Source organism: Megascapheus bottae, chromosome 31 (genome assembly GCF_031878675.1).
Source record: "Megascapheus bottae isolate mThoBot1 chromosome 31, mThoBot2.hap1, whole genome shotgun sequence".
Classification (NCBI taxonomy): Eukaryota; Metazoa; Chordata; class Mammalia; order Rodentia; family Geomyidae; genus Megascapheus; species Megascapheus bottae.
Genome location: NC_143539.1, coordinates 1,405,388 through 1,420,633, shown reverse-complemented (window position 1 = coordinate 1,420,633; position 15,246 = coordinate 1,405,388). Strand labels below are relative to the sequence as shown.

The 15,246-nt window shown below is 46.7% G+C and overlaps 1 protein-coding gene across 1 annotated transcript; it reads left to right on the top strand.

Moving 5' to 3' along the window:
- The first annotated feature begins 3,111 nt into the window (after positions 1-3,111).
- Positions 3,112-11,027, top strand: LOC150043439 (putative zinc finger protein 75C). Its single transcript, XM_090321959.1, has 4 exons — positions 3,112-3,179; positions 3,485-3,784; positions 8,597-8,717; positions 10,801-11,027. The coding sequence occupies exons 2-4, from the start codon at positions 3,749-3,751 to the stop codon at positions 11,025-11,027; spliced, it is 384 nt and encodes a 127-aa protein (XP_090178085.1). The 5' UTR covers positions 3,112-3,179; positions 3,485-3,748.
- Positions 11,028-15,246: the final 4,219 nt, after the last annotated feature.

Sequence of the window (15,246 nt, the reverse complement as noted above, 5' to 3'; positions counted from 1 at the left end):
CACAATCAAGGGCCTAAGAATCAAGTCTGTGGCTCTCATTCTGTTCCCCGTGCAGGAGACGGATGGATAGATAACGGTAGAGAAGAGAGAAATTTCCCAGCAGCCCCACCAGGTCTGGGATAGGAAGATCACCCCCACGGGCACACAGGCGTCTCTCATGCTTCCCTTCCTTGTGTCTCATCCAGAGATCTGCCTGGGAAACTGAGCCAGGAATGGCACCAAGGGAACTCAGCATTCCCCATCCAGCATTCATCCCAGCAGAAATATTGTCCTATAATCTGTCATGTACTAAAAGGATTCCAATTCTGCTCATCCAACAACAAGAAGCTGATGGCATTATCAGGGGAATGGGGGCACCTGGAGACCCGGCCTCAAGCGAAGGTAAGTGAGCTCTGAGAGGTGAAGGGGATGTGTATTTCTCTCCTATGTAGAATCAGATTTACAGTATAAACAAGCAGGGCACTGATAGCTCACCTCTATAATCCTAGCTACTCAGGACGTTGACATCTGAGGTTTGCAGTCCAAAGCCAGCCCCCCAAAGGAGAGTCCCTGGACTTTGATCTCCAATTAGCCACCAGAAAACTCAAAGTGGAGCTCTGGCTCAAAGGGGTAGAGAACTAGCTTTGAGAAAAAACAAACCAAAGAGAAAAGCCAGCTGAGGGGCAGCACCCAGGCCTCACCCCACAACCAACTCAAAATAACTATAAACATCCATGATATGCGCCTGGTTCATATGCATTATGCACCAACACACTGACTGCAGAGAGTCCCAGGCTGCTGCCCTTTTCTTAACATTGAACACACCCTGTAACAAAATACCAGGAAGATTTTATTGATGGGGATGGCGCAGTTTAAGGAGGAGAAGCAGGAAGACAGAGACAGAGAGAGCATGGGGAATGGTGTGCAAGTATTTCATACTACAGACTGATGGGAAAACAGCACCCCTGAGCACCTGGAAAGTGAGGATTCCTCACCACTTGTCATGGACCTTGAGAGACGCTGTGAGGGAACAGGAAGATCGGAACCACCAGGGCCTGGGAGTGGAAGGCCCGGAACCCCACATGTGGTCACTGATCCACCTCTTTCTATCCTTCCTCTGTGGCTTTGTCATGGCGCCTGGTTCCACCCAGGATCCCCGACCTAGAGGTGATCCCTCACCTAGAGTGCTCACCATGGCGTCTCTCCTGCAGGCTGCACATTGAGGATAGCAGCAAACGTCCATGCTCGCCTTTCCTCTCATGATGTGGATGGCAGGCTGGTCCTTACTGAGACCAACGTGTGTGCTTCAGGGGCACAGCGGGCTCCTTAGATACGGTCCTGGGAGGGTGACAGCAGCTGAAGCCACCTCCCCAGGGGCTGTAGTTATCCCTTCATCTGGAATGGCAATCTCTGTGCAAACCTCTTCGCAAGCCGAGTTAACAGAAAAGTTTTCCTTTTCCTCTGTGACTATTACCATGAAAGGACTCAAGCTTTCTCACTGGTGCTTCTTGAGGGAGAACAGGAGTAGTGGAGAGTGGCTTACATCTCCTTGATCCCAGTAGGGCGAGAAGAGACGTGGAACAAGGGTAGCTGACGTCCAGCGCAGAGTTTGGGTGGATTTCAGGTCATGGACGGGAAGGAGCATCTACCTGGGAGGGTTGCCACCTCCTTCTGAGATGTAGCTCAAGAGGCCAGTGGCAGTAGCAGTCCCTGGCTTGATGGGGCCCCGCCCAGCAGCCAGCACAGTCAGCCCTGACTCTTACCACACAGTGGAAATTGGAAGCATTGCAGGAGACTCCCAGAATCGTGGTAGAGAAGAGAGACATTACCCAGGATCCCAAGCCTGCTCTGGGAGAAGAACACGACCCCCACAGGCACAGAGGCCTCTCCCGCCTCTCCATTCCTCTTGTGTCCTGCAGAGGATCTGCTGTGGGAGAGTGAGGCATGCATGGCTCTAAAAGAAAACATTCTCCATCAATCATCCATCCCACTGCACTTCCACAATGATTCTCCCACCATAGCTCATGCATTAAGAGGAATCCAATTCTGATCATCCAAGAAGGAAGAGCAGTTGGAGGAGGAGAAATTTTCAAGGACATGGATGAGCCTGGAGAAATGGCACTGAGTGAAGCTATGTCGGGCTCTGAGAGAGGAAGGGCATCTGTATTTCTCTCCTATGTGGAGTCAGATCTAAAGGTACAAATAAGCTAGGTAGTGGTGGCCCCTTCCTGTAATCCTGGCTACTCAGGAGGCCGAGAACTAAGGTTCACCGTTGAAAGCACACTGGAGAAGGAAAGTCTGTGAGACTCTTATCTCCATTTACCCACCAGAAAACGGGAAGGGGAGCTATGTCTCAGAGTGGTAGAGCGCTAGCCTTGCACAATAAGAGCTCTTGGACAGCAGCCAGGCCCCAAGTTCAAGAGCCACACGGAATGAAACTGGAATAACCCAGCCATTTTGAGGCCTCTGAGTTCCTCAGCCATAGAATCGCCAGCACTCAGTGAACAGAACTAGGAGTCAGTTTAATAGCAGTGCGGTGGCCACTCCCCACCTTTGGGCTGATAGGAGACCTGCCCGACCTTCGGTGAGGCTGAGCTTTTAAAGGAGAGCGCCACACGCAGCGGGTCCCCTGCGCCAGGAAAACACCACATGTGGATGGTCAAGCACTTTAAGTATTTTTGCAAAACACAAAACCAGAATTAGACAGCAAATCCTGACAGATGACTACAAAAACTAAACTATCAACACTCATCACATTACGTGGACTGTGGGAATTTTGGAGAGTCAGTTCTGAGAAGGAGGTGTTCTGTGGCTACAGGAATTGGAGGGAGAGGCTTGTTCTGAGGAGTGCAATGAGACTTGCAACTGGGGCAAGAATATGCTTGTCATATTGGCAAAACAGTGGGACATCACAAAAGTAGAACTTAGAAGATTTTATTTTGTTTTTTGGTCAGTCATGGAGCTTGAATTCTGGGCCTGGGTGCTGTCCCTGAGCTCTTTAGCTCAAGGCTAGCACTCTACCACTTGAGCGACAGTGCCACTTCCAGTTTTCTGATGGTTGATTGAAGAAAAGAGTCTTACAGTCTTTGGTACCCTGGCTGGCCTTGAACTAAGATCCTTAGATTTCAGCCTCGTGAGTAGCTAGGATTACAGACCTGAGCCACCGGTGCCCGGCTAACTTAACAGATTTTTGTAAACAGGTAAGGATAGAGGGTGGAGATGTAACTGGTAAGCTGTCTCCAAGACAGACTGGTCTGCTAGAATAGAGAGTATTTCAATATTTTTATATGTGCCGATACTTTATGTCCCAGAATAATGATCTGTTTTGGAGAAAGTTCTAAGGGATGCTAAGAAGAATGTGTGTTGTGCAGTTGTTGGATAAAATACTCTGCAGCCAGTAGTTTCACCAGATCCACCTGAGTGGTGATAACCCTGGGGTCAGCTCGTCCCCCCTCGCGCTCTCTGGACTCACTTTCCCATGGCTGTAACGTGTTTACCTCTGCAGGCAGGGGAAGCAGCCAGGAATCAGCAATGGAGGAAGTCATGTTTCAGTCTCCAGCTCCCAGCTCCTCCCTTGAGAATGCACATGGGGACAGCACGAGATGGAGGATCTGCAGGATCTGCACGGCAGAGCCCCAGGCGCCTTCACCTGTGGTGAGGAAGGCAGGTGAGGAGGATTGGCCAGTGTCTTAAAGGCAGACCCTCCAGAGCAAGGAGGGGTCGATTCAGCTGATCTGACTCAGAGAAGGAGGAAGAAGAGGAGGAGGTGATGGCTGCTTCCAAGGAACCTCCAGCCCAAGTCAGGGTGAGATCCCCACTTTCTCCTGGAATGTCACAGGGTTATTTCTGAATGGGGTTGAAGTCCTGGCTCAGGTGGTAGAGCACCAGCCGAGGAGTGAAGGCTTCAGATACTGAGTTCAAGCCCTGCTTTTAGACCAAAAAAAAAAAAGGAGAAAGGCCTGGAAAACATTGACTTTTCTACTTCTCTTTCCTTGCCGGTGAGCATGCCCCATTGACTTTCCTTTCTGCTTTGCTTCTTTGCTAGTCAAGGTGAACTTTCCAGATTCTTCTCCCTTCCAGACAGAACGCTCTCTCCATTCTGTCCTCTTCCTCACACTTCTGTCTGGACAGAATGTCACCAGGAATTGCTCACTCACATACCTGTGAAGGGATTCAGCAATCACTGCCCTCTGAACATGGGACAGGCATTGCCAGGTGCTGTTTGGAGTGGAACTAGGTCCTCTGACCTCAGTGGAGAAGGAAATGTGTGGTAGTAGCTCCATCCAGGATGAAGATTAAACCTGGGCACCCTGGCTCACACCTGCAATCCTTGCTCCTCAGGAGGCTGAGATCTGAGGATCATGGTTCAAAGCCAGGCAAGGCAGGAAAATCTGTGAGCTTTTTCTTTGCTAGTCCTGGGCTTGAGCTCAGGGCCTGAGCATTGTCCTTGGGCTTTCTCAAGGCTAGAGCTCTACCACTTGCGCCACAGCACCACTTCTGACTTTCTCTATGTATGTGGTACCAAGAAATTGAACCCTGGTCTTTGTGCGTGCTCGCCAAGCACTCTACCACTAGGCCAAACTCCCAGCCCTTGTGAGACTTTTTGTGGTTGGTTGTGAGCTTGGACTCAGGGACTGGGTACTTTTCTTTGAACTCTTTTTGCTTAATGTTAGTGCTCTATCACTTTGAGTCACAGCTCTAACACTGATTTTAGAGCGATTAAAGAATAGAGTCTCATGGGGACTTTTTCTGCCCAGGCTGGCTTTGAACCATAGTCCTCACATCTCAGCCTCCAGGCGTGAGCCACTGGTACCTGAAAGTTAGGCTGTCATGTCCAGTTAACCACCAAAGAGCAAGAAGTTGAGCTGTGGCTCAAGAAGTAGAGCTCTAGACGTGAGCAAAAAAGCTCATTTCCAGTGCCCATGCCATGAGTTCAAGCAAAAGCCATTGGCAACTGTTGCTTAAAACAGCTCATAAATTGGGTTGGCACTTTTGCCTAGTGGTAAGAATGCTTGCCTAGTATGCACGAAGACCCAGGTTCTATTCCTTGGTACCACAGACACAGGAAGAAAAAGTCTAAAAGAGGTGCTGTGGCTCAAGTGGTAGAGAGCTAGTCTTGAGAAAGCCCAAGAACAGTGCTCAGGCCCTGAGCTCAAGTCCAGGATTGGCAAAAATAAAAATATATATATTTTTTAAAACTCAGAAATTGAATTAGAATTAGATGTCTGGATCCTCAGGTGGGAAATGTAAGTACTGAGCCATATTGGAGTTTGCAGAGTGTAGAGATCAGGTGTGGCTTGAATCCTGGTTAACCCACTGGTTATTAAGGAGTGGATTCAGGTGACATCTTGTTCTTTCTCTGGCCTCTACTATCAGTGCAGTGACAATGTTGGCTGGTGACTTCATTTAGTCACTCAAAGACTCCGGGCCATTTCCCATCACCATACAGAGACATGATTCATTTTCTCTTAGCCAATAACTAGTATCAGGCCGAGGTCTTCCTGAGCCATGTGCCATGTCCTCCAGTAGAGAAGCCCAGCCCCCATCCCCTCACTCCGCTCGCTCCTCTGCTCCCCTGTGTGGTTAGGAAGAGGCTCCTGAACCACACATTTCCTGGATGTGTTGCCTGACAGGTGCAGATGTCGAAGCAGCTTGTCATTCTGCTGACATGCATTTCATTTTTTTTCCCATCCTGGGGCTTGAACTTAGGGGCTCAGCACTGTCCGTCAACTTTTTTTTCTTGTTGTTGTTCAAGGTTAGCGCTCTACCACTTGAGCCACAGCCACAGTTCTGGCTTTTCCTGTTTATATGGCACTAAAGAATGGTACCAGGGCTTCCTGCATGCTAGGCAAGCATTCTCATTCTATACTTGGTTACATCTTTGTATTTTCAGAAAAGAAAACAAAAGGCATAGACTTAATGCAGTTCTATCTATTTTAAATCCTAATATATAGAATCATACATATAATAAACATTGAGAAACAGAGATCCTAGCTTGTATTTCCATTCTGTCATTGCCCTTGTCTCTACAATCTCTTTTTAATATAACTTGAAGTGTTATTAAGGTGTTGTACAAAGAGGTTACAATCCCCTATGATATCTGATGCACTGCCCTAGCCAGGCTGGCTTGGAACCTTGAATAGCTAAGATCACAGGTGTGAGCCTGGGAATTTTCCTTTTTTCTTCAGTGTCTCATCATGCAACAAGGTATTGTTAAGTCTCCATGTCTTGGAATATTTTTTGTAGTTTCTTTTAAACTCTAGTTTAATCCATTCTGGTCTAAGAGAATACAGAGTATTTTAATATGTTGTGTGCTGAGAGTTTATTTCCCAGAGTACGATCTAATTTGGAGAAAATTCACTGGCTGCTGTGAAGAATGTGTACTGTGCAGTTGTTAGATAAAATACTGTGCAGAAAATAGTTCCAAGGAACACCCAGCATTGTGGAAAATGCTATACTGTATGAACATAATCTCTGCTGAGCAGATGTCAGTGTTCCAGGTTCCAAACCACACATTACTAGACTTTTATTTTGTCAGTGGTGGGGCTTGAATGGGAGTCTGGGTGCTGTCCTTGAACTCTTTCATTGAAAGACAGAACTCTAACAAAGTGAGCAACAGATGCATTTCCAGTTTTCTGGTGGCTCACTGGAGGTAAGGCCTGCCTGGCCTTGAACCCTCACCCTCACCACTCAGCCTTCTGAGTAGTCAGAATTACAGGGGTGAGCCACCAGTGCTGGGCTAGTCGAGACCTTTGAAAATGGACCATGTAAATTCAAATAACAGATCTTGGGAAGAATCAAAATATAAAGCTGGACAATATTTACTTCATTACTGTACAGTGTAAAATAAAATGTGAGGTATGTATTTGTGTACATACACATGTATGTGCATATATGTATAAATACACACATTGACACACCCGAGAACATTCCGTGTCAGACGAACACATGCTTCATGTTGTATACTGGCCGCCCACGTGAGACTCGAACCCACGGCAATTAAATCACTAACACTCAGCCTGGTTATCTTCTCATAGCGGTGGGGCGACTACACCCCACTAGTTGGATAGTAGAGGCAGTGCCTGAGTTCAGCAGGGCTGGGTTTTTAAAGGCCAAAACCACACGCAGGTTGCCAGGCAGATTCTACACAAGCAAGCAAGTGGTCACAGAGCAAAACTTTTGCAGTTAGCAATTTTGTATGACAGGTTTTTCTCTGGGCATCCTGACCTTGTTTATCTCAATGCAGCAGGAAGGCTAAACTGCTGTCTTTTCCCAGAATCGTCTCTGACAGTCTTCAGACCCCTCTGGCCTTGTGGAGTCCCTGATTTCCTAAATTTTCACTAGTAGAGCTTTGCATGGGTCAGGGAGCTGCATATAACAGAAACAGAGTCATTAAAAAGAGCATTCTTATGGTGATATCTTCATTGTATATCTTTTTTTTTAATTGTCAGGGCAATGTATAGAGGGGTGACAGTTACCTTGCTAAGGTAGTGAGTACATGTCTTTTCGAATATTATTATCCCTTCCCATGTTTTTCTCCCACTTTCTCCCTTTATCCCCTCCCAATTTGTAAAGTTCATTTCCAAAATATTGTCTTGTGATTATTCTGGTTACATTGGTTCTTCCTTTGTCCTTTGTCTCCTCATCTTGCTTTTCCCCTTCCATTCCATAATTCAAATAAATAAAAATATATACAATACACTGGATAGCAAACTCAGAGTGACAAGAGAGGATAAACCATAAGGAGGAAGAAAAAGGAAAAATGAAATAACTTCTTGTTCTACTCCATTTTGAACATGTGTTTTTGTTTTGTTTTGTTTTTTGGCGGGTCATGGTGCTTGAACTAAGCCTGCTTTGGGTGCTGTCCCTGAGCTCTTCAGCTCAAGGCTACTACCCTACTCCACTTCTCATTTTCTAGAGGTTAATTGAAGATAAGAGTCTCCAGTCCTTTTGTGCCCAGGCTGGCTTTGAACTTTGATCCTCAGATGGCAGCCTCCTGAGTAGCTAGGATTTAAGGCATGAGCCACCACGCCTGGCTGAACATGGGTTTTTTTTTTCTAAGTTCTCTTTTTTTTATCAAAGAATTTATTAACATTGTTTTTACATCATATTTCTTTTTTTTATTTTTTTATTGTAATTAGTAAAAGGGTTACATGATATTTGCCAGATAGAAGGTGCATTAATTCACATACATTGATACCCTTTCACATGTCTTGGTACCCATTTCCCCTCCCCTTTTACATCATATTTCAAATGTCATGTTTAACAAGCAAGTATTCAAGAAGAGAATCTCTATACAATCACTGGCACTTAGATTTAGAACATAATTAAAATTAAGCTGAGGGTTTATATGTCATAGATACATATCCAAACAGTACAAGAGAAATGACTCAATATTCAGATTATTGACATGGTCTTGGAGATAGAAACATAACTACATAGACATAAAAATCTATGATGGGATAAACACTCTATAGACATAATGTTATATGGATCGAACATGTGTTTTTAAATCACTTCCTTTGCTCAACACACCCATACCCTTAATGCTCTCAGTCTCTTGTGCCCATGGTCACATGCTCAAGATGTTTGCTTTTGGTTTTCCTTCTTTGGACAGTTGACGCTCAAGGACAGACCTGTGGTTTTCACCAAGGAGGAGTGGCGGGAGCTGATCCCGACTCAGCGGATTCTGTACAAGACAATCATGCAGGACAAGTACAGGAACCTGATCTTCGTGGGTGAGGATCTTGTGTCCCCATTTCTAGTTCATCCTCACAATTTCTTTGCACACTATTTTGTAACAGCGTTGCTGGGTGCTGGCGGCTCATGCCTGTCATCCACTTAGTAAGGAGGCTGAGATCTGAGCATCAGGGCTTGAAGCTACTCCGGGCAGGAAAGTCTGTGAAACTCTTATTTGTCCCTAAAGACCAAAACCACAAGTGAAGCTGTGGCTGAAGTGGTACAGTGCTAGCTTTTTGCATGAAAGCACAGGGACAGTACCCAGGCTGGGTTCAAACCCCAGGACCTTCCAAAACAAAAAGAAAACAACATAAACACGGGGCCAGCTTTGTGAAAGCGCCTCTCAGATAACCTCATTTTCAACAATCCTTAGAAAGGATTGGGATAGAAAAACCCATTTCATTCAGTGTCCAGTGGCTCACACCTGTAACCTAGCTAATCAGGAGGAGGAGATCTGGTCACCATGGTTCAAATCCAGCCCAAGCAGAAAAGTTGATGAGTGTCTGATCTTCACTTAACCACCAGAAAACTAGAAGTGGAGGTGTGGCTAAAAGTGGTACCAGACATACAGTGAAACACCTAATCCTGTAGGTTGAGATACAAAACTAACGAGAATAAAGAAAAAAAACACATTTGGAAGGTAATGTGGCTGCTTCATTTTTTTTTTTTGCCAGTCCTGGGCCTGAGCTCAGGGCCTAAGCACTATCCTTGGACTTTATCAAGGCTAGAGTCTACCACTTGAGCCTCAGTATCATTTCTGGCTTTTTTCTATGTATATGGTACCTGGGAATCGAACCCAGGTCTTTGTGCATGGTAGGCAAGCACTCTACCACTAGGCCATGCTCCCAGCTATGGCTGCTTCATTTTCTTCTGGTGTGTGTGTCCGTGTACGTGTGCATGTGCACAAGGTCTTACACTCTCAACTGATTTGCTTGCTTATGGATGGTGCTTTACCAAACACTCATTCTAGCACTTGGCTGGTTAGATAGAGATGCACTCTTACAGACTTTACTGCCCAGGCTGGTTTTAAATGGTGGTTCTCCAGTTTTCAATCTCCTGAGTAGGGAAGGTGACAGGCAGGAGCCATTGGCACCCGGCCTGCATGCCCGTTGTAGCTGAGTGGAAATGCCAGCCACTCAGTGACACAGGACACCATGTCCCCATCTCAGCACCTCCCATTCACCCTACACATTTGACTCCACGGCAGCTGGACGCTGAAGTCAGGGTGTGAAATTGCAGGGGTGTCTTAGTGTCACAAATGCCCCATATGGAAATAATCCCGTGGGGTCCATGGTGTCTGCCTTCTCTCCTGCTCTCCAGCACACATGCCTTCCTCTTTATGCAATGCACAGGTCTTGCTGTCTCCACACCAGACCTGATCAGATGTCTGCAGCAACACAAAGAGCCTGGAGAGGGAGGAAAAAGGAACCATCATGAAAAAGTACAGGAAGTAGAAAGGAGCCAAATAGCACCCTCAAAACACACTCAAATGGACAAGATAGAACAAAGGCCCAAAACATGATTCCAAAGTTTGCTAAACTAGAAATGCGTAGTGTCGTTGGTGTTTTATTTGCTTAGTTCTGGGCTTGAACTCAGGGCTTAGATGCTGTCCCTGAATCTCTTTTGCACAAGGCTAGTGCTCTAGCACTTTATCCACGGCTGCTCTTCTGGTTTCTCACTAGGTTACTGGAGATAAAAGAATCTCAGACTTTCCTGCCATGGCTGGCTTTGAACCATGATCCTAGGAGCTCAGCTTCCTGAGTAGCTAGGATGACAGGACTGAGGTTTTAGAATTTCTTGTTCTTAGTGGGGTGCGGTAGCTCATGCCTATAATCCTAGCTACTTGGGAGGCTGAGATCTGAGGACTGTGGTTCAAAGACAACCCAGAACTAAAAACAAAAAAAAAATCAGTGGGACTTTTATCTCAATTAAGCATTAGCAACCAAGAAGTGGTGATGTGGCTCCTGGAGTAGGGTGGAAGCCTTGAGCTGAAGAGCTCAGGGACCAAGCCCAGGCCCAGAGTCCAAGCCCCATGACAGACCAAAATAAAACAAAACAAAATTCTTGTTCTTGTTGTCTCAGATGGGAGGAAGTTCCCGTGTACTGCGTGTGAGAGAGTCTTCGGGAAACTCTCCGCCCTCATTAAGCACCAGAAAATCCACTGGGAAAAGCCACCCTATGAACGTGAGGCATGTGGGAAAGCTTTTTGGTACGACAGTCACTTCCAGGACCATCGACGGATTCACTCGGGGAGAAGCCTTTCAAATGCCAGCAGTGTGGCCAGTGCTTTAAGTGCTCATCCTATCTGAGAAACCATCTGCGAATTCACATGTGAGAGAAACCCTACCAGTGCCAGCCTTGCAACAGATCCTTTAGCGAGAGTTCAGCGCTTGAGACACACAAGACAAGGAAGGAGGTCGAGGACATCCCTTGACCACTGCCCCAGTCCTCACCATTACAAGCACCCAGTCACTTAGCTCTAGTGCCCTGGCAGGCATGAGACCTGTTTAAACTCCAGTAAGAACAAGAGGAGAGGGGGAGGCTCAGACTTGTGGGGATCCAGACTCCAGTGGTAGAATGCTCGCCTGGAAAGCTTGGATCATTAGTTCAAAACCATCCCTCCAAAAACGGACTTGCCAGGCTGTGGTGACTCAACACCTATCATCCCAGCTGCTCAGGAAGCTGAGCTGTGAGGATCATGCTGTGAAGACAGCCAGGGCAGGAAGGTCCATGAGACTCTTACCCGCTTCATCACCAAAAATCCTGAAGTGGAGCTATGGCTCCAGAGATGGAACTCCAGCCTAGCGAGAGAAGCTCAGAGATTGTGCCCCGCCCTGAAATGAAGCCTCTGAGCAATGTTTCACTAAGGAAAAAAATCCAGCCTGGCCATTGAAGTATGGATGCATGTTGGGGCCCGATCCCCATCTCTGAGCCTGTTCTGGCTCAGCAGAATGCCCCGACCCTTAGTGAAAGCACGGTGGCCCTCTTCCTATTGGCTAGCTTCCCAGCTCCACCTTCTCTTTCCCCAACAGTATATAACTAAGTGCCTGACACAAATAAAAGATCTGCTGCACTTTCATGGCTGACAACTCCTGACTCAGTGTGGTTTCTTCTCCGGTAATTGGGGGAGGGCTCGGCTCTGGGGGACTTCAGGCTGGCCCTGGGTGTCCCTCCCCATACCTGTGTTGCTCCAGACTAGCAACAGATACATAGCCACAGTAGGGATTCGGTAATATTTGTTGTGACTTGTTAAGCATACCTCTTCAGTTATGAGTAAAATGTGACAAACAATCCTCTTTCAAAGACTGTAAATGTACCTCTAACCTGTATTTCCTAATATCAAGCTGGTGCCACTGACTTCTAAGGTGCAGGTATAAGGAGGTTTAATTAGGAAGCTTGATTAGTTGCAATTAATGGTTATGAGAAGACTTATAACAGTCTTGAGTGTACGCCGTGTTTTAATTGGGTATCACGCCCGGGAAGTATGAATGCTTAATTTGTTGTAATTTTATCAGTGAATCCCCTTTATTAGGGACTGGCTTTTAATGTTTCTTCTCTGAATGTGAATAAATGAATTACGCACCTAGCACTCATCTCTCACTTGTTTCTTCTCAGCCAAGCACTGTTAGGGAACAAAGAGGAATCCAGGGTCCACCCCTAGCTTGACCCCTCTTCTACAAGCTGGGGTCCTCCAGAAAGAAATCCTCTAGTCTCAGGGTTCTGGGATGGAAGAGGTGTGAGTGAGGTAGACAGAAATTAGACAAATTCTCCCAATCAGAATAAGAGCTTCTTGGCTAAACATATCTGCCTCCAGTCCAGGGAGATCAGAGATGGTTCAAAGGCACCAGGGCAGAAACAGTTACCATGTGACTTTAATCTTCAATTAACCACTCTAAAAACCAGTACTGGACCTGGGGCTCAAAGGGGTAGAGCACTAACCTTGAGAAAAAGAGCTCAGGGCAGTGCTCAGGACCTGAGTTCAAGCCAAGAACCATAAACAGCAACAAAGTTTCATTTTCTGGGCCTGTCTGGCTTTGAGCCAAGATCCTGTCACCTCAGCCTTCTGAAGAGCAAGGATTACAGGTGTGAGCCAGGGTGCTCAGTTCTCAAAGGGCGTCATTCTTAATCCTCATCCAGGATGAAACTACACCACGCAATTCCTTCTTCATTGGTACCAGAGAAGCCAGTTCTACTCTGAACAGCACCTGGCAGTGCCTGTCTTGTGTTCAGAGCTCAGTGCTTGTGGAAACCGTTCGCAGGTGTGTGAGTGAGCAATTGCTGGTGACATTCTGTCCAGACAAGTGAGGGGAGGAGGACAGAATGCAGAGGGTGCTGTCCCCAGCAGGGAGAAGAATCTGGAATGTTTTACCTTGATAACCAAAGAAGTAAAGCAGAAAGGAAAGTCAATGGGAGAAGCTCATGCGGCAAGGAACCAGAAGCAGAAAAGTCAATGTATTCCAAGACTTGTTTGTTTTGGTCTAAAAGCAGGGCTTGAACTCAGTATCTGAAGCTTTCACTCGTTGGTGTGTGCTCTGCCACATTTGCGTAGAGGAGCTCAGAGCAGGAGACTGAAACATGACTGCAGAGGCAAAAACCTTGCAGCCATGGGAATGTGAGTCCCAGAGAGCGAGAGGGGGGATGAGATCTGCAGAGGACAGCTGACCCCAGGGTTATCACCACTCAGGTGGATCTGGCCTGGGCTTCTATTTTCCTGACCCAGTGAATGACAGCAGCACTGATGATGATGATGATGATGATGATGATGATGATGATGATGATGATGATGATGGTGATGATGATGGTGATGTTGAACTATTTCAGGTGTGATGTGAATTTCCCTGTATACACTGTGATGGTGGGGAAGGTGACATGGGATAGAGGCTCCTGGGGGAGGTGAGGTCACAGCCCACACACCCTCTTCTAGAGGTCTGGCTCCACAAGTCAGGCAGTCAGGACCAGGGCTCTGAAGCTCCTCCAGGCATGGGGATGGGGTGGTTAATGGCCTTTCTTTCCACCTGAGAGAGTGTGAGGGAGGGAGGCCCATCAGGACCCGGGGACGCTGTGGAGCCCAGTAGCCAGGAGAGACCCATGTAAGGCCAGGCCAGGACACAGCAGGACACGAGGTTTTCCTGAAGCCAGCGTTGAGCGAAGGAGGGGATTCAGTTTGTAGACTGGTCCCCAGTCTCTGGTGTCCCTGGTGTAAGTCATTCCTGGGAATGCAGAGTTGGAAGGGGGGACACTGGGAACTCTGGGGTCAAGGGGCATCAGGGTGTGGGGTGTGGCTCTGCCTCTCCCTGGGCACAGACTCGGGGAGGAAGTCAAGAGAAGTCTGCAGGGCTCTGCAGGACCTGTGCCCTGGAGTTCTGTGGGGAAATGGAGGAATTCTAAAGTGCTGTGCTTGAGGGGCTGGCAACTGAGAGTTTTCTGAGAACCACAGAGAGTAAGGAGCAAATGTCTTTATGGTAATGTTTGTTTTGAACGTAATTTTGTTATTTTGAAGGTGCTGTAAGGAGCGTTTACCATTTAAAAAGTTATGTCCTGAGTATATCTTTGTTTGGATGTCACTCCTTTCTTTTCCTTTCCTCACGCTGGGCAAGAGAGGCTGGTGATGGAGTTTCCCGATATTTACTGAATAACAATCACGACAGCCTTTATAGTATCATTTCTTTAAAATACACTTTTATTTTCATTCTGAGGATGCTGTACAAAGCAGTTATCCATTCAGAAGTCAGGTAATGACAATATTTCTTTGGGGACAATGTCCCCTTTTTTCTTCTTTCAATAAACATTGGGAAACAATTATTTTTGTATGTGTAGTAATGAGAGACCTGAGCAACCCCATTTTACATGAGACCTCATTTTGTTCTGAAACTTAACCCCTGCCCTACTGCAGTTCTAATCTCAGGAAATACATAGAAAGCCTTGCACCAACAATTCTCGGAAAGAGCCACAGATGGTGCTTGCCCTGGTGTTGTTGGCTCAAGGCAGGATGTCACCACAGATGGTGTTTATTCAGGGCAGGATGTCGGAACCACTATCTAAACCAGAAGCCTTGCAGCTTTGCACGTATCTTCCTGAGGTGCCCTCATGGTGCGAATCAACCAGTTTGAAGTATGTCAGCGCCTTGATTCCACCCATGATTCGTTTCGGGTCTTTTCCCACTTTGTGATATGCCAATTGTGTTTTAGAGTTGTTTTATGAATTTCCTGGGGTATGTGATGATTTGTTACAAGATGCTATGATGCTTGCAAAGTCCCTGCCTTCCCCAAAGAAGTGTACAAAAAGTGCTGTAACCCTGGGCTCAGGCTTTCAGCATCACAGGTTGCTGGAGCTTGCAATAAAGGCTCCTTTGTTTTACATTGGTTCCAGCCTCTGGTGGTCTTTTGGGTAAGGATTTCGACCTCAAGCTTTACCATAAGGGGAACCAACTCAAGGCCCTGTGCGCTTGCTCATCAGCCCCTGCTCTACTTGTAGCTTCTCTTCGGGGTCAGTGGAGGAAAGTCTTTCGGATAATTCTCTGACCACACT

What these genes read in the sequence shown, in the direction of transcription:
- LOC150043439 (XM_090321959.1), top strand. Translation starts at nt 3,749, where the DNA reads ATGGCTGCTTCCAAGGAACCTCCAGCCCAAGTCAGG. An exon ending in AACCTCCAGCCCAAGTCAGG is followed by an intron (nt 3,785 to 8,596) that starts GTGAGATCCCCA and finishes TTCTTTGGACAG; the next exon opens with TTGACGCTCAAGGACAGACC. An exon ending in CAGGAACCTGATCTTCGTGG is followed by an intron (nt 8,718 to 10,800) that starts GTGAGGATCTTG and finishes TTGTTGTCTCAG; the next exon opens with ATGGGAGGAAGTTCCCGTGT.